This window comes from Anopheles nili, chromosome 2 (genome assembly GCF_943737925.1).
Source record: "Anopheles nili chromosome 2, idAnoNiliSN_F5_01, whole genome shotgun sequence".
NCBI classification, from domain to species: Eukaryota; Metazoa; Arthropoda; class Insecta; order Diptera; family Culicidae; genus Anopheles; species Anopheles nili.
This window is the reverse complement of record NC_071291.1, coordinates 1,428,931-1,456,609: the sequence shown is the minus strand read 5'-3', so window position 1 is coordinate 1,456,609 and position 27,679 is coordinate 1,428,931. Positions and strand designations below refer to the sequence as shown.

At 45.9% G+C, this 27,679-nt stretch overlaps 1 protein-coding gene across 1 annotated transcript; it reads right to left on the bottom strand.

The window, feature by feature from the left end:
* LOC128731306 (ras-specific guanine nucleotide-releasing factor 2-like) lies at positions 1-22,896 on the bottom strand. Its single transcript, XM_053824415.1, has 21 exons — positions 22,807-22,896; positions 21,995-22,063; positions 21,721-21,888; positions 18,394-18,500; positions 17,734-17,881; positions 16,845-17,337; positions 16,261-16,683; positions 16,039-16,162; positions 15,483-15,826; positions 14,868-15,236; positions 14,422-14,754; positions 13,583-14,316; positions 13,041-13,159; positions 11,860-12,045; positions 5,588-5,608; positions 4,136-4,490; positions 3,963-4,060; positions 3,780-3,899; positions 3,466-3,628; positions 655-852; positions 1-558 (listed from the first exon to the last, which is right to left on the bottom strand). Exons 1-21 carry the CDS (start codon positions 22,894-22,896, stop codon positions 370-372), a joined length of 4,851 nt encoding a protein of 1,616 aa, XP_053680390.1. The 3' UTR covers positions 1-369.
* Positions 22,897-27,679: the final 4,783 nt, after the last annotated feature.

The window sequence follows — 27,679 nt, the reverse complement described above, 5'->3', positions numbered from 1 at the left end:
CCAACCGCGTATCGTTTATGAAATAGCAGCAAAAAAAGTATGACAGATTCACAAACTGCACTCAGTTTTCATGAGTTTTTAATTTGTGCCAGGAATACACAAGCCCTACGAAAATCGATCCTACCCACGTAGAAGCCATGAATTTAGCCATGTCTACTTACCGTTGCTGAGGGGTGTGTGATCCGGTCGTCACAAGAATCGATTATTCGTTGGCATTTTTGAGCTACGTTGCAAAGGGTGTGATTAGGGGAAGGATTAGTGGCACACAGAAAAGGACACACTAATCTCGTCTAGCTGACAAAGACCCGGATGCGCCGGACGGCTTTTCCTCCCTGGAGTGGATGGCTGTGGATGGCGGTCTTCTCCGGGTTAAACATTGGCCGTGTTCGGTGCACTGAGACGCGAGCTTCTCGGTTCGATCTGCAATGATTTGTGGTACAATTCGTCGTCGTCCAGCAGCAACGATGTATCCAGGAGGTAGGATGTAACTTTTGGTATGTGATCAATTTTGTACGGCGTCTGTTGGAAGTGGCGTATCTCACGTATTACGTGGGCAATCTGAAATTAAATCGCAACCCGTCGCCGTCGAGCGCCAGTCCAGAGAGATGCCGATCGATTAGGCCACCGGTCGACGGAAACCGACGTCCCACTTACCATACGCATTTTGGAGAAGTTCAGCAATCCATCCGGTGTGAAGTCCGGCGTACCCTCTTCGATGAAGGACAGGTCGGTCAGATACATTCCCAGGTACGGAATGCAGGGTGGATCGCATCGGTGCAGGGCCTCGCGCATCACACGAAACCTCCCGTCCGAGCACACCACGGCCTGCAGTTTAGTGATTGTCGATTTGATCTGGCAGGCGCGCAAAAGAGACGAGAGAGCAAACAAAGCGAACCATTGGAAAACGGGTCGATGTGTCGTGCATGCATGCATTCTTGTCCTACGTCACGTCCTATCGTCCACCGGGTCCGTTGTGCCGATGCAATGCCGGTTCGTAAACAATGAGACAGTTTTCGTGACAGATTTTCCACACGGCAGCCAGTCTAAGGGCGTGCCTCAGGCTCGAACAGGCACGATGCAAATCGCAGAGAACGAACGAAAGCTTTGGACTAGGTATTGGGACGAAACGAAACATGCCACGGTAATACTACCGATTTCGGCGGAATCCGTAAGCCTTCGAGTCGGTGAAAATGGGCAGAGAAAATAACACTGTCCCATTATTTCATTACGGCGAGTGCAAATAGTATCGTTCCGACGGTAAATGAATCGAGCCAATCGAGGTATGGTTTGGACCGAATATTTATGGTTATGACCGCAGGAATCGCAGGGTCCCGACGTTCCCCAGAGCCGGGAAAGCGCTCATGAAGTGGAAAAATTCCGGGATCGTAAACGAATTGGACGATCGTAAAGCGTATGCGACGGGGTGTGGTGATTTTTATTGGCCACTTGGATGAACTTTTCCGACCTTTGGCCTGAGTATGTGTGTTTGTGTGTGTGTGTTGTCAGGCGACCGGGAGCCCGGTCGTTGCCGTTGAAAAGGCTGCGTTTCGGGCGGAAACGACGTCGACGTTTTTCCCAGCGTCCGCTTTTCCTCGTGGGTCGTGGTTCGGAGCGAAAGTTCATCATAATAAAAATAAATAGAACAATAGCACCGTCGGAACCGGGTGAAACAATACAACGAACAGCGGCTTCTGTCTGCGGCCGGCGGTACGGCTGGTCCAGCCACGGCGCAGATATTCTGGAATCGGTCCAACTCTTATCGTTGCTAGCGGAAAAACGTGAACAAAAAAGGATAACAGCTGGCAAAAAACGACGTACTGGACTAGGTGGATACGATAGAGCCGTGAGGAGCTTTCGCGCAAATTCTCAGAGGAATAAGAAGTAATGCTCATTGTTTCGCGAATATTTCGCATTTTAGCCGAATGGAGCGACCAATCTAGGAACTCTCTTCTTACCAGCAAGCAACTGGTGATGCCCGACGCGGTAAGTTAGCTGGTAGGGAACCGATCTTGTTGTCAATGAGAGATAATAAATAACAATTGACCAAAGTTTGGTGGGTTTGTGTGTGTGTGTGTTTTTTTTTTGGCCAAGAAAATGGCATTTTCATGCTCTGCCAGCCGGCCAGGGTTAGCTAGCCGAAAGAAACCTCACCTATTTGCCGGAAGCACGAATTCAGAGCGACTTATCCGGTGACTGGGCTATAGGCCAGTGAACGGTAGCGTGGGCAAAGTTTTCCGTACTTCATATGAGTTATTAAAACCCATTCGGAGCTTGCAAATGGCATCTCGCACCAGCCAGACGCGCTAGCAAAGAGGAAGGTGAACCGAGTCCCCCACTTTGCTGCTTTGGCTCGGCATTAGGCAACCAAATTTACAAAGCAATTTAACTTCCTCTCCAGTGGGTAAATAATTCACGAAGCAGCACGCCGGTTATAGATGGCACAAAACTCTTTCTCATTTTGTTTTCCTTGCGCCACTCGCGCCAACGCCAAACGGTGGATCGCGGTTGCTGCAGATTTTGTTTTCTCAATTTTTAATGGAAAGTCAACTTATTCCTCCGCTCCCGCTTAAAATGTTACCAAAGAAAAATGTCATCGTATTCTCTGGCGGCTCTTGTGCTTCAGAGCAAGCAAGCGAACCCGCATCCTATGCCACGGAAAACCAACCTCCAACGGAAACGCTTCCAGGGACGGGCACCACCACGTCAGTGGTGTTGTGCTTACGCTAATTGAAATAACGACAATGTAATTCTCCAGCGACGGAGAAAAACAGTTTCACATGTAAACAAACACATGTACGCTCACAAGTGCGCGACGTCACCTGTGTACGAAGCCTTCACCTGTCTGCCACCCACGCCTGGCCTAGCATCATCTCCGCGAGGATCTTCCTCCATCGCGAGGAGATGAGTTCCATGTCCTCCGCAGGGAAGCTCGTTGTCACGGTGGTATTGTAGCGAAGAAAGCTTCTCTATAGCAATTTTTCGCCGTGCGTGAGCGATGGGAAATCCCCCGCGCAACTGCCACCACTAGCACCCGGGGAATGGGGCTCGGAAAAATGACGATATACGCTAGAAAAATTGCAGGGACAAAATGTGCGAACAGATGGTCCTTAGCATGGCACCGTACGAGAGAGCGTGCACATACTTTTCACCCTGACGATGGATGGAAGTGTGTGCGGTGGACACGAGTTGTTGATTTGTTTTGCGAAAGTGCCCGTACATTGCTCTACGCTTCCCTGGTGAGATGAACGCTCCGACAGAAGCCAGCACTTTCAGCGGTACCGTGTTGCTGATGCGGAATGTATGTCGTACTGGTTTCATCACGACTGGTGGCGCTCAATAATTTTGCGCTTTACATTCCCGCCGTATCAACGGAAAATATGCATCCCAAAAATATGCTGAATCTGATGAAAACCAACCACAAAAGGAAGTTTAATTTTGACACCGATTGTAGCCGCTTCTACTTACTGTCCGAGGTACTTTGTCCCAGGTTTTCTTCAGTCGATACACAGCCGCATTTGTGAAGGCCGCACAGATCTGCAACACCCCGTTGAAGTTGTGCAAACAACGGCAAATGTCTGCCACTGCCGTCCACTTCTCGATGGCCGCTACCCGCGCTGCCATGTTGCTCCTGTTGACGAGAGCGATAGAGAGAAAGAGAGAGAGAGAGAGAGAGAGAGAGAGAGAGAGAGAGCGAGAGAGAGAGAGAGACAGACGCATACCAACATGCGGTCGTTACAGGACGTCGTTTGGACGGGCTATTTGAGCACCCAGCAACTTACCTTGACACGATTTCAGAGCATACGAGCCGTGAGCCGTCGTTGAAACGCTTCGTCATAAGAATGATGTGCTCTGCTCGGGACTTTTTGTCCGACTTCATCCATGCTTGACCCAGGAATTCTCTGTCGTAAGAGGAAAAGCCCATTAGTCGGTTACGCATGGACTTCACTGAGGCGTGAACATACTCGCTGCGAATGGCCAGGAAAATTTGGTGATCCAAGTAGGTCATCTGTTCCGCAATCTCCAGCGCCGACAATGTCTCAATGCTCTCCTTGCTTGGCGTCTGGAATGAAAGCACACAGCATGGAGGGAAAGCATTTGTATGAACCCGTCTGCACATGGCCGCTCGTATGCTAACCTGCGGCGGCGTCAGCAGAATCTCGAGCTGTTGCTTCCCGCTGTCGATGTCGTCGCGGCAGAGCAGCCGCAGCAGCTGGGACGCAGCTCGGTGCTCAGTGGGCAATAGGTTGGGACTGCAGGTGATGTCGTCCAGAAACGCTATTGTCTGACTGCGCAGAGCTGCGTCCTGCTCGAAGTCCTGGAAGTGCTTCGACACCCAGTGTCGCAGCACGTTCAGTACCCGCATGGTGGCCGGCGAGCTGACGACGGATTCCTTTCGGTTCCTAGCTTCCACCTCGGGGGGCTCGTCCCGTGGATTGCTGGAAGCTGAGGTAGCGATCGCGAATGCCGCCGCTGCCGTCGATGTGCTACTCCTGCAGGGGTTCGAAATTGGCGAGGACGCGCGAGCGCACGTTGCGTGATAGCGGTGCAGAGGATGCGTGGCGCAATTTACGCGAAAGTTTAGTGTTTTTGGTTTTATCGTACTCCCGGCGTGTCATGTGAAGGTGAATAGTGCGATAGAGGTATGTGAAGTATATGATCCCTAAAGATGAACTTGTACCCGAGGCACAATGAAAATGAAATGGGAGGGGTGATAGGCATCGATAGGAATTGATGACGAGTCGCTGCGGTGTATGCCAATTTAATTGGGCACAGCCCATTTCTTGAGTAAACTCACTCACACAGCACGGCGAAACGTTCGAACGTGGCGCAGACGGGAAGCATTGCGGTCGAGCCAAGATAAAAGGAACCATTAAAGGGATATTCACGGAAGACCAGGCGCCTCCACGAAAGCTTCGGTGGAAAGCTCGCACCGCCACCCTCGGGAGAATAAGGAAAGTTGATTTATTCTCACAGGTGATTACGCGCGAATGAACGAAACATGGCTTCGAGGCGCTGGGCCAGTGGATATAAATCATTTCCACCGGCACCACACCGGCGTAGGGCTCTGTCGCTAACGCACCACGCACCTGCTTCATTACTATTCGTGTCAGTAGGGGGATCGCTGGGAAATTGCTTTCCACTCGGCGTGGTAAACTCCCACCCGCGAGATTGATGCCCTGCGCAACGTGGAAGAGGCTGTAAATAAAACATCTCATTCGAGCTCGTTATGACACCACGGCCGCAGGATCTTTGGGCTTTTTCGGCCGCCTTGTAGCCGTCGCCGAAGAACACGGCCTAAAGACACATACATAATGCAGCTCGTGAAAATTTCTCGCACCGTCGGACGAAACTTCATTACGCCGAGTAAAGGGTAATTTGAAACTTTGTGCTTTTCCGTTCAATTAGTGTATCGATTACTTATTAATCGGAAAATTAATCACAGACTAGACGCACCACGGCTCCAGGGCGCGTGGCATTAATTACGTGCCCATTCGAAGACGCTTTCCCGGCACAACTCAACCAGCGATTTCCGCCCGTTTACCACTCCCGATAATGATGGAAAAGGCCGTGCTGGCCGTGAACTTACCAAAGCGGGTCCGGTCCCATGCTGCGGGTCGGAATGAAATTTATCCGAATATAAGCCGAACGGAAACCGCGCCGGACGCAAAAAGTACGATAGCACCGGAGAACGACGGAGAACACGAATCCAAGGGAGGGTTATTATTCGTCCGTTTCAATTGGACGTCGTCAATTTCATCGTTTGGAAAATTGATAATAAAACCCGGCCCCATTCAGTGCCACCGGAACAGCGTAGAATGCACGTTTGGTTTGGAGCGGAAAAACGGGTTTCGAGTGCGCGGTTCGAGGGCCGGTTGATCAATGGGTTGCCGATAAGATGATGTTGATTATTGGCAAGTCCCGGGGAAAGCGGTACCAGAAGGACGACGAAATGCGTTCATAAAACCCGACCATCGGAAAATGGACCAAGAAGAAGGGGGCAACATCGTCGAAGCCAACATCACAACCGGACCCATTCCGAACCGAGCCAGGTGGATGCGATAAGACGCGGATGTGCGACCGGGACCAGGTATCCGGCAGCCGTTTTATGATATCCGAAATTCCGCCCCGATAGTGTGGCATGTATGTGCGCGCATTACGTATTAGTGTGGGTCATTCGGGGTTTGTTACGAATGAGATATCGCCATCGGAGGTGGAAGGAAAAAAAGCAGCCCGCCAGGATCCACCGGCCAACGCGAATGGGGTAAAGGTTAGCGAGCGTATAATTTTTTCGTTCGTTCCATGGACGACAGTAAAACCCAAATTCCAGATTGTCCAAGGGCACAAGCGCACACAAATCCACGGCATTGCAGGATCATCCCGGGGGTTTCCGGCCAAGGGTCATCAAACCGGTGGAGTTTGCGTTGCGGGAATAGTGTTGTAATACCGATGTCCACGATGATGGAACGGACGTTTGACCCGGAGTATGGGGAAATCCGCAAGGATACGGGAAGCCACACCATGATGGGATGTTTTCCACATTCCATCGCGTTTGTTATCGAAAAACCCGGCCCACCACGTAATCATGTTGGCCCGCATTGCACGTTTTTTTTAGCGTTGTGTGGAGCCAACGCACAGGTGGAAGGATACGCGAACATCGTTATTTTCGTGTGTTGAATCGACGATAATAACAACGATGATGGACGCGTGTGCGAGTGCGTTTTGTTTTGGGTTCGATGCGTTTTCCAGAGCGCGCATTTTCCACCAACAGGATTTAGTAACAAGGTGTCATGTAACAAGGATATCGTAATACGATCCGTTGCACATATCAAACGTAATCGTTGCAGTTTGCAGTTATATTTCACCCAAAACAACGATGGGAAAACGCAACGATTTGAGAAGGTTTAAAAAAACGGTGGACGGGAATAGTGGAGACAAGAGGCGGTGAAAATGTTGAATGCAAAAAGTAGAGAAGGGTTTAAAAAAAAAAGATGCATAGAAAAACGATAACCAATCGGTCGCATTGATGAGCACATTTTCGTTATATTTAATGTGATGAAAACAGGATTCACATTTTCGAAAATGCATCAACGTGGAAATGGTTTAGTGGAAGGTAAAATGTTATTTCCCATAACAAGGGTCGTATTTTTGGTTTGTGCAGAACGATGAAAGTGACAAGCAAAGTCAAAGTGATATTTGTTTTATCCAACCAAAAGGGAGAAATGTAAGGAGAGAGCATGGTTTATGTTTCAATAGTTCGAACGGAAGCGCCGAGGACCGATGGAAAATGGAAGGAAAACGGTTCACACACCACGATCAATCAAACCAGCCAGTTCAGCCACATTGGGACGAATAGACGCATATGACGCCAAACAGGCACACGACAGTCAGCCAGAGAGGCATACAAACAGTCACACAGACAGATAGACAGACAGACAGATAGCCAAACAGGCAGGCAGACAGACAGACAGACAGACAGACAGACAGACAGATAGAGAGATAGATGTAGAGATCCGGCAACGGTCGGGTTCGGGCGAATAAAGATTGTCCAAGTACGGTTGAGACAACGATGATCCGCAGTCAAACGGCGTCAATGCGGGAGGACATAAAATAGAGTCCCACAGTTTAGTTTGTCAGAAGGAGTAACAAGAGATGAGCCGGGAGATTGATGATCACACAAGTGGGTGTGAGCGGATTTTATTATTATATTTTTGTGGATTCCGAGCAGGCCAATGTATCGATTTTTTGTTCGAAGCCAGGGGATTTGTGCGTAGATGTGTAGCATAGAGTGATAGATTGGCAAGTGATAAGAATGTTGTTGGGGCGAATTCATATCGAGCAAAGATACAGCAAGAGATGGCGACAGCATGTTAGACAAGCATCGGGCGGGCAATGTTGTGATCGATATGAAAATGAGACCGGTTAGGTTGAGTTATGTGCGGTGTTATAAAGAAAGTGTTGTGAAGAAAGATACATGTAAATAATATTCATTGATAGCCGTTGGATGGCGATGAGTCGGATTTTTGTTTTTGAGTTAATATCACGATGAATTAATGTCACGATGATGTTTAATAGCACGATTGTTTTGGATTCGTTACAGAATGCACACAAGAACAGACGTAAACGGGAACATCCATTAACATGATCACACATGGTACCAGAGTAAGTGATAGAAATACATTCAAAGAGAAGAGAAAAAAGAGAACAAGAAAATAGAAACAGAGTGTAAGAGAATAAGAAACGACATAACGATAAGTTACAATTAATTCAACATTGCATAAACACATACGAGAGTTACGCTAGTCAAGGATATGTTTATTAAAATTTGGGTGAATCAATGAGCAGTACGAGCTGCGGCTGATTGATGGATGAATCAATTACGCAACGAAAAGAACCAAACAAGAGTATACAAAGCGAAAGAATCGGCAGAGTGGCAGAAAAGCATGTTTTCGATGTGAACAAAGATTGAGGTACGACTACAGTAGCTGTCTTATTGCGTATTCTAAGGAGTTTGAGTTCTGCTTGCACTAAATACTATGTCCAACCTACCCACTGAGCGTATCTTACTCTATACCTTAAAACAGTCTCAGCTACATACAATGGTACCGGTAAACTTTCTAGTTACAAACGATTGAGTTCAGTAACTCATTCGACAGTTTAAAGACAACACAACATTTCAGTGTTCCAATACGCGTGCCTCATTCCTTACGGCATGCTCGTTTTTAGTCGCAGGATGCTCCTGATTCGACTAAGCAGTAACGGAAGTTCATACATCACCCTTGGAAATACATTAGCTCTAAATCTTCATCAATCTCCGATAGTGTCCGCTCTTCCAGTGCCTGCGACCCTTCTAAGTGGCCCGTCTGTCTTTACACTTGCCCTTGTTTTCACTCTCAATGACTAGCTCCCTCTAACCCGTTCAGTGCTTCTCCACGGATTCGGCTTCACGCCAGGATGGGATTGGCTCTCTTTAAGAAACTCCCGGCGCCTACAGGAGGACCTCCGCCGGCCAGACGTAGCCACGCGCGAAGTAAACTGAACACACAACGACTATGTTTCGATGGGAAACAAGATTTATGTAGCAAAATACGTTTTCATCGCTCCAATTGCTATAAATCTTCTGCCAAAACGATGGCCACTATTTCCACCAGCGCCATGCATCGTTGTGCGTTCCGTGGTTGCGGTAAACCGCAAGGCTAAGCACACGAACCCGACAAGAACCCTTGAAGAAAGTGGCGGAAAACTAGCAGCTAAAAAAAGCATACGCTGCTTCCGTTGCTTTCCACGCGTAACAAATGAAGCTGTAGGGGTGAAGCAGAAGGGAAGAATACAAGTGTTATCCCTTTATCGGTTGGGTTTGAATCTTTTCCCGTTCTCATGCCACGACCGTTGGTGAGTAGCAAGAAGTCATTACAAATTGTTATACAATAAGGTTACACTATGCATATGCAACGTTTCTCACGTGTAGCACTTTTCAATCAATTTCTACTGTTACATTTTTTGCAAGTGTGAAGAAGAAACAGGGTTTTACAACTGCGCGATGGTCTGATGTAAACTTCAACACAATATGTTGTGTTATCCAAATTTTAAACCAACATTTTATGAACAATACCGATTCCATACTGAAGGAAAACAGTTCTATAATCATGTTGTAAGAGCTGCACTTTGAAATCGTGAGAGAGCTTTCGATTGAGTCATTCCTTTGGCGAAGTGTTTAAAAACAGCCAAGTCGACGGGGCCGGATCGTCGTACTATAAATTCACTTAAGTAAGTATAATTCCCAGCAGATATCCACTAAACTCGTCATTCGCTTATGGTAACCATATCGAAAGTGCTCTTTTGTACATCCGGCAAGCACACTAGAGACGCCTCCCGATGAACAACTCTTGTCCCAGTGGCTTTAGCTGGGGAACCAAACGACCTCGCATGGCCTGTTTAACATCTTCGTGCGGATATGAAGCAATAAATCATAAATTGTCGGAAACAGGGCTACGTAAACAATGTTCGCAACAAGCACCCCCATCCGAAAACGTGTGGAATAGCGCACTTGTACAAGGATCGTTGTTTCCAAGTCCCGGCTCGGTTGTTGCTGCCGTTGGCAGTTGTTTTTGCCCATGGTAGCTGATTCGCCAGTAAGGCTAGAATCCTTCTTATGGTTCAAGAAAATCTAAATCCCCTGATGCCGTGCACTCAAGTGATATACAAAACACGTCCGATAGCATGTGTTTGCATACACAGCACTCGTCGTTCTCGTCGCTGAAGTCGTAGTAATCCGAGGTTTTTTTTCTCTAAAACTAGTACTCTGTATACCAACGTTTGCTTGCGTGAAAACTTGTCAAATGCGATTGTCTCTTCACTGTACGCTATATAGGCTAACAGGAATAGGATCTGTGAGCGTACAGATGCTGCTGCTTCGACATGTTCTGGATCTACATTCAGATTTGGCTGTCGACGTTAATACCTCAGAGGGAAGGCATCTGTAAACGCATAGGTTACAAACATTTGTGCTGATATATTTGAAGATTACTTGCTTCCTTGTGAAGGAAAGAGACGTACTTCAAGGATTACAATTACCCAGAATAGTAACGTGAACTTTTCCGACTGGTGTTGCAATGAGAATACAAGCCACACAGTATTTCGCCACTCATTCTACGGGGTAATGCATCTTTCAATTGTGAACTAGTGTCTACTGCGAATGAGCCTTTGTTTCCAAGGAAAAGAAAAATACATTTATTATTGAAGAATGTTTAAGCCAACCCAGTATTAGAAAAAAAAAACGACCGTTCTATTTCTTGCTATGGAGAACATTATTTGATGCTTTTTCATTGTGCCTTATTACCACTGATGCAAAAATCACAATTTTCTTTACAATTTTAATGAGAAAAAGCAAGCTGTAAGTCAAGGCACTCCCTAACATTTTGCTGAAGCTGTTGACCTGGATGAAAGGAAAGTGTTGAAAAGAATGAAGAAGAACCTGCTCATGCTATCGTGGATCCATAATGCTGCTTTTTTCATCGATATTAAGGGACGATTTAATGCGCTTTCGATACGATTCAAAAGGGTTCGAAGACCGTTTGCTTGGGGTTGTTAGAGCATGGATTAGATCGTTGTGAGAAACGCTGTAATTAAGCTGTTAAAAGGATTTATCGTCCCTTCGAAAAATCCCCTAAGGGTTTGGGGCTCGCAGAAAAATTAGTAAAAAGGTAAAGTGGGCGCGGGGTTCACTTTATCCTTGCCATGACGGTGTGTTTTTATTTCATTGTTCTTCCATCAACTCTGTACTGCTAGAAAGCCCGCAGCTCAATCTTTGAACGTACAACGAAGACATCATCAGCGGATTGGATCGGGACGCGTGAAGATTCATCGAAAATGAAGTGAATAAAAACATTTCAGTTACAAGTCACTCACAGCAAAACGAAAACGATATAATATTCGTTAACCGATAACATTGCCGTCAAACCGGGAGGAATCACTTGAAGAAAAGTCAGGTCAGCAAGGTTCACAAAAGGAAGAAAAATGTTCGTGGCAAACGCTTTAAATCGAAAATCAACAAAAGAACAGAAAACGTGACCAGCTCGAAACGGTTTGCAGGAGGGGGAACGGTTGTAAGATAAGTAAATCAACATTCTTATAGATGAAATAAGTAGTCAAGACACAAAAAAGGCAAAACAGTCAAACACAATAATATGCAGATGGGAAAATCTGATCCTCGTCGCATGACGGTACATGCGTGTGATGAAACGAATAAGAAGTAAAAAATGACGGAGATAAAATCATCGCCACATCCGCAAAGGATGCGATTGCGTAAGAAAAATTATTAAGGGAGTTCGAGGTGAAGGATAGGTGAACGGTGGCCATTACCTGCGTTGCGACTGGCGGTAGGAAGTGATTACTACGCCTACTTTGCTGGAGCAGTGAGGAACATGATCGTGCTGCATGGAAGCTCGGGACGAGATGGTGTTGAGCGACACACCACCAAGCGATCCACGGGGTGTTGTGAAGATTGACGTGGCCATGTCGTCGTCGCTTTCGGAAAATCGACGCGTGCTGAGAACGAACGGTGAAGAGAGACAGAGAGATGGGTAGAGAAAAAAAAAGGAAAAACAAGCTCGTGTGTTAGAAAATGTGCATTTTCGGTTTAGTGAAGGTGCTCGTATGGAAAAGGAAATCCAACTACTATTTGCGGGGCGATGCATTTGTGTTTGGAATTTGTGTATTATGCAGAATGCTTCGGCTGATCTAAAAACAATATATCTTCAATCATCAGTACATCTGCTTTTCTAGAGCACAAATAATGGGAATAGTAATGCGAAAAAATGAAATATTGGCTAAAAACAATGCATTATACCGTTGCATTTGTCGGATAACTCGTCGAATTTATTGCTATTGTTTTCAGTTTTCCGCTGTAATTGGCGAATGCTTATGACGAAAATAAATGCATGGATGGAATGCAGTCTTTAAGCTGGTCAATGTTAATTTATTCGCTGATGGTATGAATAATAAAACTGCTATATAATAAGGAAGCTGGTATTGACTATAAGCAGCTTGGAAGTAAAATCCCAAACAAAGACAATAGATAAACGCTAGCTGACAGCTCACTGTTGAAACAATGCGTCGGATTATACAGCTATACCAACTACACACAAGCAACCTACTGGAATGCTTGCAAGTATTGTTTGCGATACTCATAAATTACAGCACAATTGATCATTCACGGTTTCGGATTCTCAAATTGAAGGTAATACCACAAGAATTACAATTGGAATCTTAAGCAGGGAGCACGGGAAAACGGGAAAACGGGAGAAACTGGACGGAAAATTTTTCCGATGCAATACCAACAGGATAGATGCGAGCTTTTGAGGTTGGTACTGTTCGAGATGAGACGGCGCTTAAATGAAAGCTAAATAAACCGAAGCAGCATAGCAAAGCCGGAAGAATAGCTAAAAACATGTGGCGCATTTCCATTGTAGTCTGGAAACGACTGTTTCCTATTTGTAGGCCATCCTTCGCCCATCACCCTGCAAACCGCGGCGTGTACATACCTGGAAGAATCTCGATCTCTCTGAGGTGTTCCAAACAGGCTCTTGCGTTGTCTTTCCGGTGTCTTTGGGGCAGAGAATTTTCGTGTCGTCAAGCGAGGACTGCTTCCGGTCTTTTCGGTCTAAGGAATTTATCGTGCAGTCATTTGCAGGAGCACGATGAAGAAATTCAGACGCAGCAAAAGATCACAAAAATATGACAAAAAAGAAAAAAAAGTTCATCAAAAGACCTATAGAAGTTGCATAATTAAAGAAACTTTTCGATTCAAGATTCGTTGGTTCATCAACAGAAAAGCTAGTCGGCTTCCCAGCTTAGCCGAAGCTCATAAATAGCTATTTCCGAAAGCCACTTTGCTTTAACGCGACCGAAAAGGGCAGCGATGCGGAAATCGCCTGTAAAATCGGGCCCCCAATCAGCGGAAGGGCCACCTGCATGCAGTCACGTCGTAATAGTAATGTTACAGGAAAGGTCAGCCGGTGGAAAGGACAAGAACCATGAAACCGGCACAATGACTTCTAATCCCTAGCCAGCCAAACGTACGCACCTTGTTGAAGAGACTGCCGTCCCCGTTGAGCTGCAGGCTGTGCCGATGTTGGCACAGGGCTGCATGCGGAATGGCAATGTTGTGGCCAACACTTGGCCGACGGTCCATCGGCAGCAGATGAGGCGGTGAAATGCTCTTGGTGGACGTGGCCGTTGTCGTCGTCGTTATCGTAACCGTCGTTGTAGTCGTGGTCGTCAGATAAGGTTGAGTTACGATTTTTGGACCTCCGATTTCGAGCCGACCCTGCACGATGGTGGCTTGTTCCGACTTCAGCGGGAGCGATTGCTGCTGATGCAACTGCTGATGCTGGGGAGAGGCCCCATTCGGAGGCTGCCCGTTCAGGGGACTATAGCAAGGGGTCGTCGTCACGGTCGGAGGTGTTGGAGGAGTTTTAATTTGTTGCTGTTGATGTTGCGGCGAATGATGCTGTTGTTGCTGCTGCTGACTCGGTTGTTTGCTATACGCTTCCGGCGCCTGGCCTGGTTCCTCCGTTTGGCTTGTGTCCGTAGTGCAGATGGTAGGTGTCGGAGGTGTTGTGGTTGGGAACGGGGTAGGGAATTTGTGTGCTTTTGGATTAACGCGTTCTGGCAATGGGCTTGTGGGAGCCTTGCCATACTTGAAAGCTCCTTCCGTCGGTGTGTCGTCCGATTTATCCTGCCCACCGGATCCAGTCGATCCCACCAGTGTGACACTGCTGAGGTTCGACGGCGAGGACGGTCCACTCATGGCCGTTTCTGAAAGATGCACCAAGCACAACGCGCAAGAGGAGCTTAGGACGGTGCTCAAACCGAAATGCACAGGCCGAAGCGTGTAATGCACCATAAACATTGCTTAATCACCTGTTAAAGTATCGGAGCTGCTGGAGCCGGGCATCGTCTTTGGAATGACCAAATATGAATCATCCTGTGGCTGCTGATGAATTTGGTGCTGCGATTTGCTCTGCAGGTTCACGTTGCCTCCTGGCGTCTCGGTTGTGGGCTCCTCCATGACCTTTTCGGTCGGGTGATGTGCGCTGTGAATTATCACCGGTCCCACCTGCTCCGGTATCCACGAGAGGGCCTCTTGCTCCGTGTTTTGGTGATTTTGATAGCCTCGTCGTGAGCCACGGAAGCGTAGACCTGTTGAGTCTCCGCTCATGGAACGATCTCGGTCCGCGCCCTCCGAGCAATAGCCTTTGAGAGGGAAAGCGTCAACGAATTTAAAGTGTTCAGTAACTTTTTTATTTTCGTTGGTATTTTTCCTGCACGTCTGTGCTCCAATTCAGTTCCTCAAAATGCATACTCACCAGAAACGGAGCTCGCACCTGACGTACGACGAGGTGAAGCACGTCCATCTTGGTATGGCAGCTCCAGAAAATCCGTTTGATGCTCGCAATCACACGAGGGCTCCACCGGGGGATCGTAAAAAACGCTCTTCAGTGCGTTTAACACCGTTTCTCCATCAGTAAACACTCGGTACGTGAGGAGAAACGTGTTCAAAAAATCTATCGACAAGAACCTCAGGTCGGTTAGGCGCTGGAGCAAGCGATCCGGGGTGGCGTAGCGCACCTGAGGCAACTTGCACGAGTTCAAAGTCCTTGAGAAACGTATATCGACGTCATCCTTGAACAGGCGGGGATCCGCTCGCAGCGCCTGATGTCCTGCAAGAAGAGATGCTGAGGGTATCATAACCGGAATTCACCAACCAATAGGACGGAGGGGGTTACATGGAGCATGCAATGCGAAAGAACACAACGGAAGAACATCCAGAACATCCCATCGAGGAGAAGTGATTTACAGTACGCAGGAGGAAGAGAGAATAAGAAAAAGATCGGATCAGGAATCAACCAGGCTGCAAGCACACAGACATCCGACAGGCTCCGATACGCTTAATTGTCTTTCGCATCGATTTTGCTGCTTACCTCCCGAGGACCCTCCGATGCCTGGCGAGAGCAGCGAGTGCATGTGGATGTTATCCAGACACTGCGAAATGTCACTTATCCATGCTTCCTTATCCTGTATCGTAGGTGCAACCAAATGTATTCCGTGGCGGGCGCCCGACTTTGATTCAACAAATATTTTAAAATCTCTGTTTCCGGCATTAACTGACTCCGTGACGCTCAGCGTGCTACCACGGGTCGACGTAGAACAAACCGAAGCGTCTTCATCGTCGTGCTGTACTTCGCTCGGATCCTCAACCAAAGTAGCGTCGGCCAGAGGGATTTTTCCTACATCCGGCAGTAGGTGCAAGCGTCCGCCAGAGGTCCTGAAATCGTTTTTCCATGCAATGATGATTATTTTCTTTTTTATATTCAAAATAATCTAGTAAAAAAGTTGACCGTCAGTTGAAAAGAAATCAAAAAGATTGTTATGTTCGAAAACTCCATGTCGTTGAAATATTTCATTTCGAATAAAATTTTGTTTTGCTCGTTTGATGAAATATTTCAAGCACTCCTGAAGCTCCACCACGCTTCTTACCTTGTTGCTATAATCATGTGGTTTGAAAAGAGAAAGCATTGCCGAACGGCATCGCGCTCGCTTTTAAAGGACGCCAAGCGACTGCGTATTCGTCCACGCCCCGGTGGCACTTGTACAAGGCTTCCTGCAAGAGAAAATTGCCAGCATAAACAGGACTTACAGCATCAGCTTTTCGCGCTCGTGAAAGCTTTCTGATTCGCTTGCAAAAGCATGTAACCGTACCTTGCCGTACAAAAACTTGGTTTACGTCGAGCAGGATGTCGCAACCTTCGACTATCATTCGTTCCACCGCGAGGTTCTTGCGCAGGTTTTCCGTTTCCGACACCTCGTCGTGCATCTGCCGCGAAAGGTCTTCGAGCTGTTGCCGAGCGTTCTGCAGACTTTTGCGCTCCACGTGGTCGTGAGGCGTGTGTGCCAGCAGCTCGTGGAGCGTTATGATATAGCGCGGAATTTGATGCATCGGGTATGTTAGAAACGTTTCCAGGCTGCGCCCCTGACAGGACGGTTTCGCCTCCAGGCGCTTCAGTACCGTGGCGAAGTTGGTGTTGCTTTTGCACTCGGTAAGAACCTGTAGGCTGTAATGATGATTGCGGACGTACTCCTGGTAGATGCTGAGCATCGGCAGTAGCATGTCGAACAAATCGCCTAGAAATGTATTCGGAAAATTAAAGCTAATTTTATACAACATGATGAATGGGCAGATGGAAATGTGTGCATTTGGGCAGGCCGCATGGAGCGCGATAGACAGGGAAGACAGAAAAACGTTCCAAATTCTCTCCTTCATCACGGAGTAGAAGCAGTCTTACCAAGCACTAGCGTCGGCCATGACTCCAGTCGTGAGGTCAATCCCTTGAGAAAAATCTGATGCAGGAACAGGACGGTTTCCGAGTTAAGAAAGATCGAGTTGACATCCTCGTGCGAACAGGGCGGCCGCTTCGAGCTAGCGGCCATTTTGAACGGGCGCAAGAAGCACGCCACCAACACCTCTAGCTGCTCCAGGTACTCTTCCTCGGCCTCGACCATGCTAAACACGAGGTGGTTGCGTTTGCGCATGCTTTCCGCGTGCGGCGAGCGAATGTACTCCTCGACGATCTGCTTCCAGCGTCGTCTGCACAACCAGCCGCGGAAGAAACTCTGCACCTTCTTTATTTTGCGCAGCTCTATCGAGTCCTGTACCGAGGCGCACAGGCCCGGCAACGATCCGTGGTCATCCTGCGAGTCACCCGGCACACTGAAGCTGCCTCGTCCGACTGGCGTGGCCGAGTAGCTGGAACGTGTCTCCTTCCTGAGCACACAAATCTGCCCAACAGGAACCGGAAATGGCGGCCGTAGGAAATATCGTGGAACGACGATTGAATGTCGACACGCGCCAACACCGGAAACGAGGAAAGTCAAAACAATAATTAGTTCTTAAGTGTGCTCGCCCTCATCGTGCAAACAAGCCCTCGCTCTCTCGCCCCCAACCGCTGTCGGTTGTTGGCTGTCAAGCCAGCGAACCTGCTCCCGCCCAGAAACCACAGAATGCTTCCGGAAAAGCTTCCGGTCGGCGTCGCTGAAGTGGAGGGAAGCGAAAGTCAAGCAAAAACTAAGGGCGATTAATAACCTTTTGCTTCCCTTGCGCGACCCTCCAGTGACCCCTCGTTCAGTATACAAACACGCACATCAGCACACACACACATACACACACACACTCACCTCGGTTCGAAGCTTTCGTATTTCCGACGCCAGTTCCTCGCACTGCTGTGTGTACTGCCATTTGGCAGTCTTCTCACTTTCAACCACTTGCAACAGATGGACATGCTTCTGTTCGAGTTCTTCCTTCTGAAGCAGCAGTTTGTTGAAGCTGGCGGTGTTTATTCAAGGGCGCGTGTGGGCATGGCGAATAAGAGGTCGAAGATGCACAGGAATATATGAGCCAATGTTACACGGAAGGAGTTGGAAGGAGACCCAGAAGCTACCCCTCAGCTGGAGTGAGGTCGCAAGTGCACCTAACCAGAGAGCGCTTTCAAAGCCGACAAGTGTACTAATTAAAATGCAATCAGCTGAGGGGCGCTTGGAGGTGAGAGCGCTCTGCACTCGGCTTCCCGCACTCTCATGAATATGCATGGGATGTGGTGAAAAATTAAACTAAGAAACGTTCTCATCTATGGGGACACGTACAATGGGAGAGTAAGAGTCGACAGGCGGATTTATTGCCGTGCCTTTAATGGCAAGAAAGGAGCTCATTAAACATGTAAAGTTATTCCGTAGCCATGTTAGCCTAAGCAAGCACACTTTAGCAGGCCCCTCTATATTAGGTCGATCAGTGGGGTGGAATACAGGCCAATGAAAACAGCTCATCTCTCAAACGCTTACCTCGCCTCTCGAATAGCGATGATCCAGGCTGAGCACTCTGATTCGGTAGCAGCGCGTAATTCATACTGTCTCTGGTTTTCTCGACGATAGCAAATAGTGAAGCAATGCTGAAAAAAACAAGCAAGAATTTAAACCATCAGTATAGTAAGCCAACCAAATAATTACTGAAATCATAGTTAAACCACTCAACATATACATATATGTTATATAAATACATAACAATAAATGATGGCAATTTTATTCAAAGAATTATCATCCTCTTGTCATGTACAACAAGATTAGCATAATTGATTTTTTTCAATCGCACATTAGCTAAAATAAATTAAACATTTGACTTCTTGGTTACTGTACCTTGAACGATGCTGTAAATCAATGTGCTATTGTTTGGGGTTAAACGAGAATCCTTAGTTCGATTGTATGTCTCGAACACGAGCATCGAACCTTAAAATGATATATTACACCTGTAGAAACGGGTGCGCCTTGTGCAGATCAGATTTATGAATCTATAAATACACCGCATTCATCGGAGCATACAAAGCTTTCCTTTTCGCTCGGTGTACATGCCACGCTACGAAGAAAGTGTGCTGGTGCCACAGAACCCACGTACAAGATGAATTGTAATCAAATTTTCCATAGGTTTTTAGGACGGCAACTACCGTACCATATCGCGCTGTTTGCACTCATTTGTTGGCATGCATACCCTGAGGAAATCGCACTGTTCTACACAGATGACCATGGCAAAAAAGAAACGAAAAAGCAGTATCATACAGGCTTGCCACTCTCGACCAACCATTCTCAACAGTTAGCACCGCGGCATTTGGGAGATCCAGGAAATAACCAACTCGACCTCTTCGTGAGACCACGTGTGCCGGTCAGATAATAAAGCAGTAAAAATACAATAACGTTCTCTAACAGGGATCTCGTTCTTCACGAATTTGACTGGGAAAAAGAAGGTGCGTTGCAAAATTTATCCAGCAGGAACACTATCTAAGGCACGTGAAAGTCCCAGGCGTAAATTTACAAACCATAGTTCATTGAGAATTCTGGTCAGTAAGCTGCCGAGTAGCAAGAGGGTGAGTAGATTAATTTTTAAGCACTTTGAGCACTGTTGTTTATGCAACATATTTGTAATTTGGAAGATGTGAGCGAATTTGATTAAATTCTTCTGGCGCTAACATACTTATAAACGCAAGAGCAGGAAAACTCACTTTCATCATTCACGCTGAAGAGAACAAGATTTTGAGCAAAACAATTTTACGTAAAATGTGTTGGGCCTTAACTCAATGTGTCCATAAAGCAAGGAAACGTATCCACTGTAACATTTCACTCGTCTCAGGTATCGTGCCTGCCAGTTAGCTTTACCCAGGTTGCAACCATCTTGAAACTGTTTTCGCCCGAAGTCATTCTTGCGTATAGTCAAAAATGCAAACAAGTCTGCTTTTTATGAGGTGAGGCAATTTCCTTACTCAAATCATGTTATGATGGTCAAAAATACACAAATATAACATCTAAACCTCTAAGAAGCTAATATGCTTCACTAGACAGCTCAAACTTTCCATGTTTTGCAGCTAAACAAGTTTCAATTTGAAACTCATTACTTTTCCAGATATCGTAAAAGAATCATTTTTTTTAAAGATTGTCTTTTCTGTTTAACAACACTTTTAGAAGGATTTGTTTTTCTGTAGAACACATAATACTTACTTTAACTATTGATTTGAAATAAATGTGTGCTTCACTGATCTCTGATCACAGTCAATCTGAATTACGCTTAATGAAGTATCTTATATTGATACTATTGGAAATGCCTTATCTTTTGAAGCAGACGCTCTTCATGAATTGAAAACATAATCTCCGTATTCGTCGAAGCCGTTCAACTCATAAGGATTACGAATTAATCATGATGAAGGAGAACATAATAGGTGAAATTGAAACCAAATTTCAGATTGAGAGGAACACAGAAGATTTAGCAAACGATTGCCTTTTGCAATTCATTTGCTATCATTTACATTCATTCGCTTCTGATACGAGATGAAAAACACAAAAAAAATTATTCCCATGACTTTCTTGCTTTTACGGAACTAATCAATCCCCTTGGCAGAAAAACACAAGCACAACAACCGATGCGTCCCCAAATGAACGATGAATTTTTATTTCTATTCACGAGGTAACCTTAAGAGGAAAAAGTTTTCGATTTTAACGACTATATCTAGCTTCGGAACGTGGGCTGGCTTTGGGTTGTCACTTCTTTCCGTTTCGCACGTCAGACCCTTGTTCGATGGAGTTTTCCCTCTTGTCCAGGAAAAGAAAATAAGATGTTTTTTTCTTGTAGAAAAAAACGGCTCACGCAGAAAAACAACATTGAAAGTTGTTTGTTACGTTTTTCAATGTTTCTGATTTGTCTATTGCAAGTTATTAAAAAGAACTTATAAATGTCTGGCACGCCGCTCACCCCAAGTGACGCAGGTTCGTAGTGAACTTTATCTGAATGTTTTGTTGATCATTTCTTCGCGCGTCTTAATTGTTCCATCTTCGAAAAGGTCCGTTATATAGGTCGAAAAGAAGTATATAATTCCCTTAATTTTGTTCGCCTAAATGTATTCATGTAGGTATTTTAATAAAGAGATGCTTGAATTTCCAGTCAGTTGTACGCCTGTCAAAATGTATACTTCAACGAGGGATTGCTTAGTCCTTCGTGCAGGACTTAGGAAAATTAGGAATTTATTTTCTTTTTATGTTGTACACGTTGATTTATTTTCGCCTAGCAAAACATATTCGTACCCCACAGATGGTCTCCAGAGCGTTCGGTTTATGTTTCATTTATATAAAGTGTAACCTAACACCTGCCGAGCGACGCGCACTGAATAAGTGCGCCTAACAATGATTGTCACACATTTCTGCGCGATCAACGATGCGGCGTATCATAAAACGAAACGAATATCTCACGTGGAGGCAATAAAATGCGGCTGTGATAAATTGGTCTCATATATTAATTTTTCTTCCAATCTCTTGTCCTTACATTCGCCTCCGCTGCTTTCACATCAACCACGGATTGCTGAGCAAGATACGAATCGTCGCTTACTACGACAGGATAACCGGGAAGGATTACATACACACAGCTGGTACTAGTTAGTCTTCCAGCAAAGCCTTGGAACCAAGCCGGAAACGGAAAACGAAAGCAATGTGCTCAATAAAAGCGACTGTCCTCGTTTGGGTGTAGGACAGTCATATCAGTGTGCGTTACGCAAACGCGATTTTGGCAACGTTTCAATGCCAACACTGTTTACTATGGGACTTTACGCTAGAATTTATAGCACTTGGTACACATACCTGCAATTTCTCTTCCTTTATAATTTTGGGAGCTTGGCCGGTGTTAGTTGATATAGGGGGTCCTGATATCGAGGGGGCTGAAACAAGCCGCTCACAGTAGCAGCCTTCCAGGAATATGAGTCCGGAAGGCCGCGATGATTGTTCCGATTCATAGTAAAACAGTAAATTCTGCGAAAAGAAACACAGTTTGCATTATTAAAATACACGTAGGACATTACATCCATCGAGTGATTTTCAGTCACAGCGCTTTTCAGGTCGAAAATACTTTACTCACCTGGTAGAGCACGAACCATCGCATCTGCCATTTATTATTATCGGAAGTGCGTTTGTGTAAATGTCCATGCTGAAAAAGAGATAAAATTAATTACAATACCTTACCGTATGGATTGTAAACATTGAACATTTGTTTGTAACTTTGTGTGACTTTTGCGACAAAATTTTTTAACTCAAGTGAAAACAAAGTTGGAATACTATTTCCAAACACACTATTAGCCAAAACGCATCCTTTTTTTTAACTGTTTCCCAAATCCATTGAAGCACAATTTGCCTTTTTCTTACGGGTTTCCGTTTCAATCTGTTTTTTTTTGTATCATCCACTCTCTAGGGTAAACACGTCGTACTCTAAATTGATATTGCCTCAACTCACCGTTAGGAACGGGCGGCAAGCACATGGGACCAGCTATAGTTACAAGGATGCGATCGTACAAGGACGACGATGCTCAATTAGAGGAAAATATGTTTTCACCCGGCAACTGGTGAGTTAGTGTTATGAGAAAAGTTTTCAGAGTTCTCTCCGGCCGCACTCGACCCACGGTGGTAGCAAAGTTTTTTTTGAAAATGAACTATACTTTCGTATGATGTTTGTGCCAATGCAAATATGAGCCACATGCTGGTGAAACATCACCACCAAGCCATTATCCTGTCGAGAGCACCATACTCGTGTCGAAAAATGGCCGTACAACGGTACGCTTAGTAATACTTTTCTCAGTTTGAATTTAAATGAACTATACTGCTAACGAGGGTTGATATGGTGAATGTTTGGGGTTAAGTTGCTGATATGTTGAGCCTCTGTTCATGACGACTTACCATTGAGTGATCATACTGCGCGCGATCGGACAGCATAATCAGCTGGTTTTCGTTTACACGCACAGAACGTTGCATTTTTGGGCTGAGCATCGATGCAGTGTTCAAACTGAACTTTCGTTCGTACAACTATTCGCAAAATATAAACCGACACACTCCGTTCAACAGCGCTCTTGTTATGGTGACACTTTTGGACATTTACTAATTGAACTTTTTGATAGAATGGTTCGATACTTTAACTCCAATCTCACGATCGCCCTAATACTGTTCTCGCGTAACCATGGTGAGAATGGTGAAATACTCGCTTTGCTCACAAACGACCACTAGTCTGGATGTTTTCGACATGTTTTATGTCACTTGGTGGTTATGCTGCCCTTTAGGCTATCGTCGTTTTTCGTCGATAAAGCGTCATCTTCACTTTTTCTCCCACAGTAAAGCACATGCACCTTCCGGAGCCGTCGTGAGCCTTCAGAGGACGTACCGGACTTAGGTTGGCTGCCTTCTATCGCCCTCTCAGCCTCCTTCGATTGTCAAAACAGTTCGCAGCTCGACTCGCACAACCCTACGCATTGTTTAGCCACTGTCACTTCGTCTTCGTTGCCATCGGATGCGGTTGCGGAAAGCATTAACTGCCGCCTCCACCGAGGACGCCGATGGACGAGTGTGGTTGTTTGTTTGTTCAGGTTTGCTGCTTTTCGCCCAAATGATGCCCGACCAGCTGGCGCAGTACCAGCCAGCAGCCGATGCCATGGCAATGAGAAAACGCCATTGTGCCCGGCACGGTGTTTCAGCCCCCTCGCCGACCGCCGTTAACGCCTCCGCCGAAAGCTCGGAACTTTGTTGTCTTCTCGGTGTGACGCTGGTGTGTGGTCGACTCGGTGTCGAAGACGAAGAAGTTCGGTAGAGCCCTCAGATGTCCATTATTTACCAAGCTCCTGAAGATGGGTCTCGCTCTCGATACTGGGCCCGCTACTTCCTAGTCTACGCTAATCATGACGTGGCGCTAACGACGAAAATACAAAGAAGGAGCAAATAAATAAACGAATTCGGCCGAAGCTCGTTCCGACATCCTTGGTGTGGCCGAAAATTGTGTGCTCATCAATGCTTGTGAATAACTTTATTAGCTATGCGCATTTTATCACTCCTGCCAGAGGAAAAACAGCACCATCATATAAAAGCCGTTAATGTGCGCGAGAAAAAAAGGCTGGTGGTCTCGAACGGTGGCTAATTTCTCGGAAAGCTTGTATAGTCTTTTCCGTTCCTGACGATGGAGTCGGAGGCAATAGAATATGTGCTGTTGCGCTTAGCTTTGAGCTAATCACTTCGAATTCTAGACTGCGCATAAATCTCTCGAGGGCACGGAAGAAGTATAAACACCCATAACGATAATCCATTTACACTCGATCAACTCGCCACGAGAGGTTTCAATTCACCCCTCGCGTCAGATCTTTACACCGATTGGTATTAAATTACCGGATTTATGGCACCATTTGGAACCATCAAGTAGAGCCGCTGGCATCCCCAACGCCATCATCCACGCCCGCAAATTTGCCCACAGTCACGAAGTTCGTTTGCGCTGTTAGCTGCGCGAGATCGCCTTGTGGCCACCATAACAGTTAACGAACGAAGATTCCGAATCCAGACCCTGTTGTTCTACGAAGCAGGGAGGTCCTAATGGAGACAAATGAACCTTTCGCACGCTAGCTTCGCGGGAAGTGAAGAAGGTTTATTTTTTCCCACGGCTTCAATGGGTAGTTGACTGCCAAGGGATGCTGTTGATTGGCTCTTCAGCATCTGCTCAAGGTAACAGAACCGTTTCCATTGCTCCTGCAAAACAAATTTTGTGGTGGTATATGTAACATTACGTACACCTGCGAGTGTAGAAAACAAGCTCAAGCCAAACTAACCACAAAGCAACTAACCCCAAAAAGTGGCACAGGAAAAGTTGAGCCCCACCAAAAGGACGCATTCTCCAAGTCATTATTCCGAACTGTATGATGTGGTCACCTTTGATTGACGCTCCATCTACTCTTTAGGGTGTTTGAGAAAATATTTCCACAGCTCGTCTCACACAACGACGAGTTGTTTCAGTTATTTATGGGATAAAACTTTCTTCCAACACGTGGGAACACTCGTATTGCGTAATACTGCCTCTATCACTTGGGGTTTGTCCAGTGGCATTTGAATTAACTATTACACTCGCAGAAGAACAGCACCTCGTTAAATTTTATCCAAAGCTTATCGCTAAACTCACTCGTGACAAGGGAAATTTGATCTGAAAAAAGACTACCTAATCGTCGTTTGTCCATCTGGCAAAGTCGAACCATATTTTACCAGACAATTGTAACGCCAAACCCTATTTCCGGTTGTGAGAAAACTCGATCGTTCCCTAACGTCCCCTGGTACCCATGTCACAATTCAAGAGCACGGAAAGCCAATGCTGATGGAGAGCAATGAGATACATGTGCTTCCTATCTAGGGGATAATATTTCATTGGCTTCAATCGATAACCAATAATGGCTACGAAAAAGACTCAACCCATTACGGCGCTTTCCAATCTAGATATATGTACGTTTTGTGATGTGTGTTCTTTTCCCCACACAAATATCACAAATGGAGTCGTATGGTGGTCGATGGACATGACATTCTGTTCAGCGTCCTTTACACTTGCGACATTGCCAGAGGGTTAATGTAATTCAGTGAGATAATCGATTTGTCGTGCCTACAATATTTAAATTGCTTGCTGCTCCTATAAACATCGCTTCATTCGAAAAAAAGCAACTAACTCTAGAGTGATAATAAAACAGTTTATACAATAATAGAGCGATGTACGGTAGACCCTTGTGGCCTGAGCACCGCTTGAGACGACAATGACGAAGCTTCATTAAGTGAATCCAGCAAACAGAAGCAGTCATTATTTCCTCCGCTGTTGATTCAACGGTGCCGTAAAATGCTAAAAAACAATAGAAATCTGGAGCGACAGCCGCATGGCTTCCGGAGGAATCGCGGAAATCATACCAAAGACAAGTGTCAACTTCGTCATGCCACACCGGCAAGGAACTGCTAGTCGCACCGTACTGACTACAACAGCTTCTGCCAGGACTTGCCGGAACTGTGCACTCTGAATCAAAGGGAGCACGAGGCTTGCAATGTCAAGCCAGTGCACTAAGAGCATTATCGTTCCCATGTTTTCATTACCTTCGGCTCGAAGTGCTCTTTTCTAAAGCATCAACATCATCATCATCATCAGGGTGTTGTGGAGCTTCTGCTTCTGTATTCAGGTAGTTTTGCTATTGCTTTAACAACCGACTTTGATAGTTCTGTCAATGGGTTTGACATGAGAAAGCATCCGACAATGTAACCGATAACAGACGATAAGCGATTGAAAACACTAGACTGGAGGTTTCTACGCTGTTTGACGTTAGCGTTGTCCTCGGCAAATATAAACGACGAATTAGACGAATTGCAAAAAAGTCAGTTGCAAAAGTATAGAACAATCTGTGCCAAGGAGCGCGATTGAGTTTTGCTTTAACCCTTATGCTTTAATTCAAGTTAATCAAAAAAGGAGATTAGTCTAACATCCTCCATCGATACAAATGTCCAAAACAATGGAACGAACCATTCATCGGCTTTCCATTGGGTCGTTAATAAAAAACTGAATTTCATTGGTATGCATTAAACTAATATCGATTCCTTCGCTCGATGGTGGGTTTTTGTGTGCGTGATGTTTTCCGTTTTCGCCAAAAATCGTATCCCCAGAGCATGTATCCTCCACAACAGGAGTACGATTGCATGCGACGGATGTTGACGATTTTCCCACGATCGACAACTCCAAGAGGTCGGCCTTCGTGAGAATTCAATATTGCAATATTCCTTGCTGTTTATTCGCGCAGCTCAGCTCGCCTTCCCACCCAACCAATGCACTCAGGCCAGATGGCTCGCTTTATGCGATGCCACGTAGGGCTTTTCGAAGTTTCGTACTCTGTTGGCTTTTACAAGCCCATTAAAGCGGTTTATGGGCGCGAATCACGGTACTAAATGTAGCGTGGTCGTGGTAGAATCGAGTGCTGCAGTAGCGAGTGCTGTTAAAGTCAATCGAGTGGTATTAAGGTTGTCCTCCAGGAAACGATTGCGATTGGACGACGGCTAAAGCCAAACTGGAATCGGTCCCCTGGTTGTACGCTTCAAGTGGCCATTTTTCCATCGTTACAGTCGTTAATAAAATTCGTTTATATCCAACCATTGACCGTTCAAATGCAGTCCAGCAAGGTTGTATACTCATGGTCCTGAGTGAGAAAATAAGCAGAAAACTGGACAATTTTCTACACGACATTTCGGTTCTGTTGAAAGTGTCTACAGCGTAAAGTAGAACACAAGTACGATAAACTGAGCCTTGTCCGGGCTCACCCTTCATGCGCTTTAAAGCTTCTATGGAACTTTCAACTTTTCTTATACCGACGCTCCAGCAGCTCGACGATTTGTACAAATTCTCCAATTTCGTCACACAGTTTCACCAACAGCTGATAAGTAACCCTAGCTTTTGGTAAAGAGAAGGATATATTTAGTTTGTTATCAACCTGTACGTTGTAAAATCTGCAAGCACCCTAAGCATCAGGAGCATGCACCAAAGCCCACCTCCCATTTGTTGTCATTTCAATGTCGTGATGTTCCCTATCTGAGCAAATCCTCCACCCCAGGTGCCAGGATGATGCTGGATGTCGATGAAATCTATTCTAATGCTCTCACGTAGGGCAACGACTAGGGAAGCACGAATTGGGTGGCTGGATGCTGTCGGGTATCCGACTTCCGAGAGCTTACCGACAGGGATTTTTGCGGAGTAATGACCCAACGCATACTTGCTCCTGTATGTATATGT

Excerpts from the sequence above, each read along its gene's own strand:
- LOC128731306 (XM_053824415.1), bottom strand. The coding sequence starts at position 22,896 with ATGCTCAGCCCAAAAATGCAACGTTCTGTGCGTGTAAACGAAAACCAG. Across the intron at positions 21,889-21,994 it reads GATGGTTCGTGCTCTACCAG|AATTTACTGTTTTACTATGA; the intron begins GTGAGTAAAGTA and ends TTCTTTTCGCAG. Across the intron at positions 16,684-16,844 it reads ATGGCCGACGCTAGTGCTTG|GCGATTTGTTCGACATGCTA; the intron begins GTAAGACTGCTT and ends ATACATTTCTAG.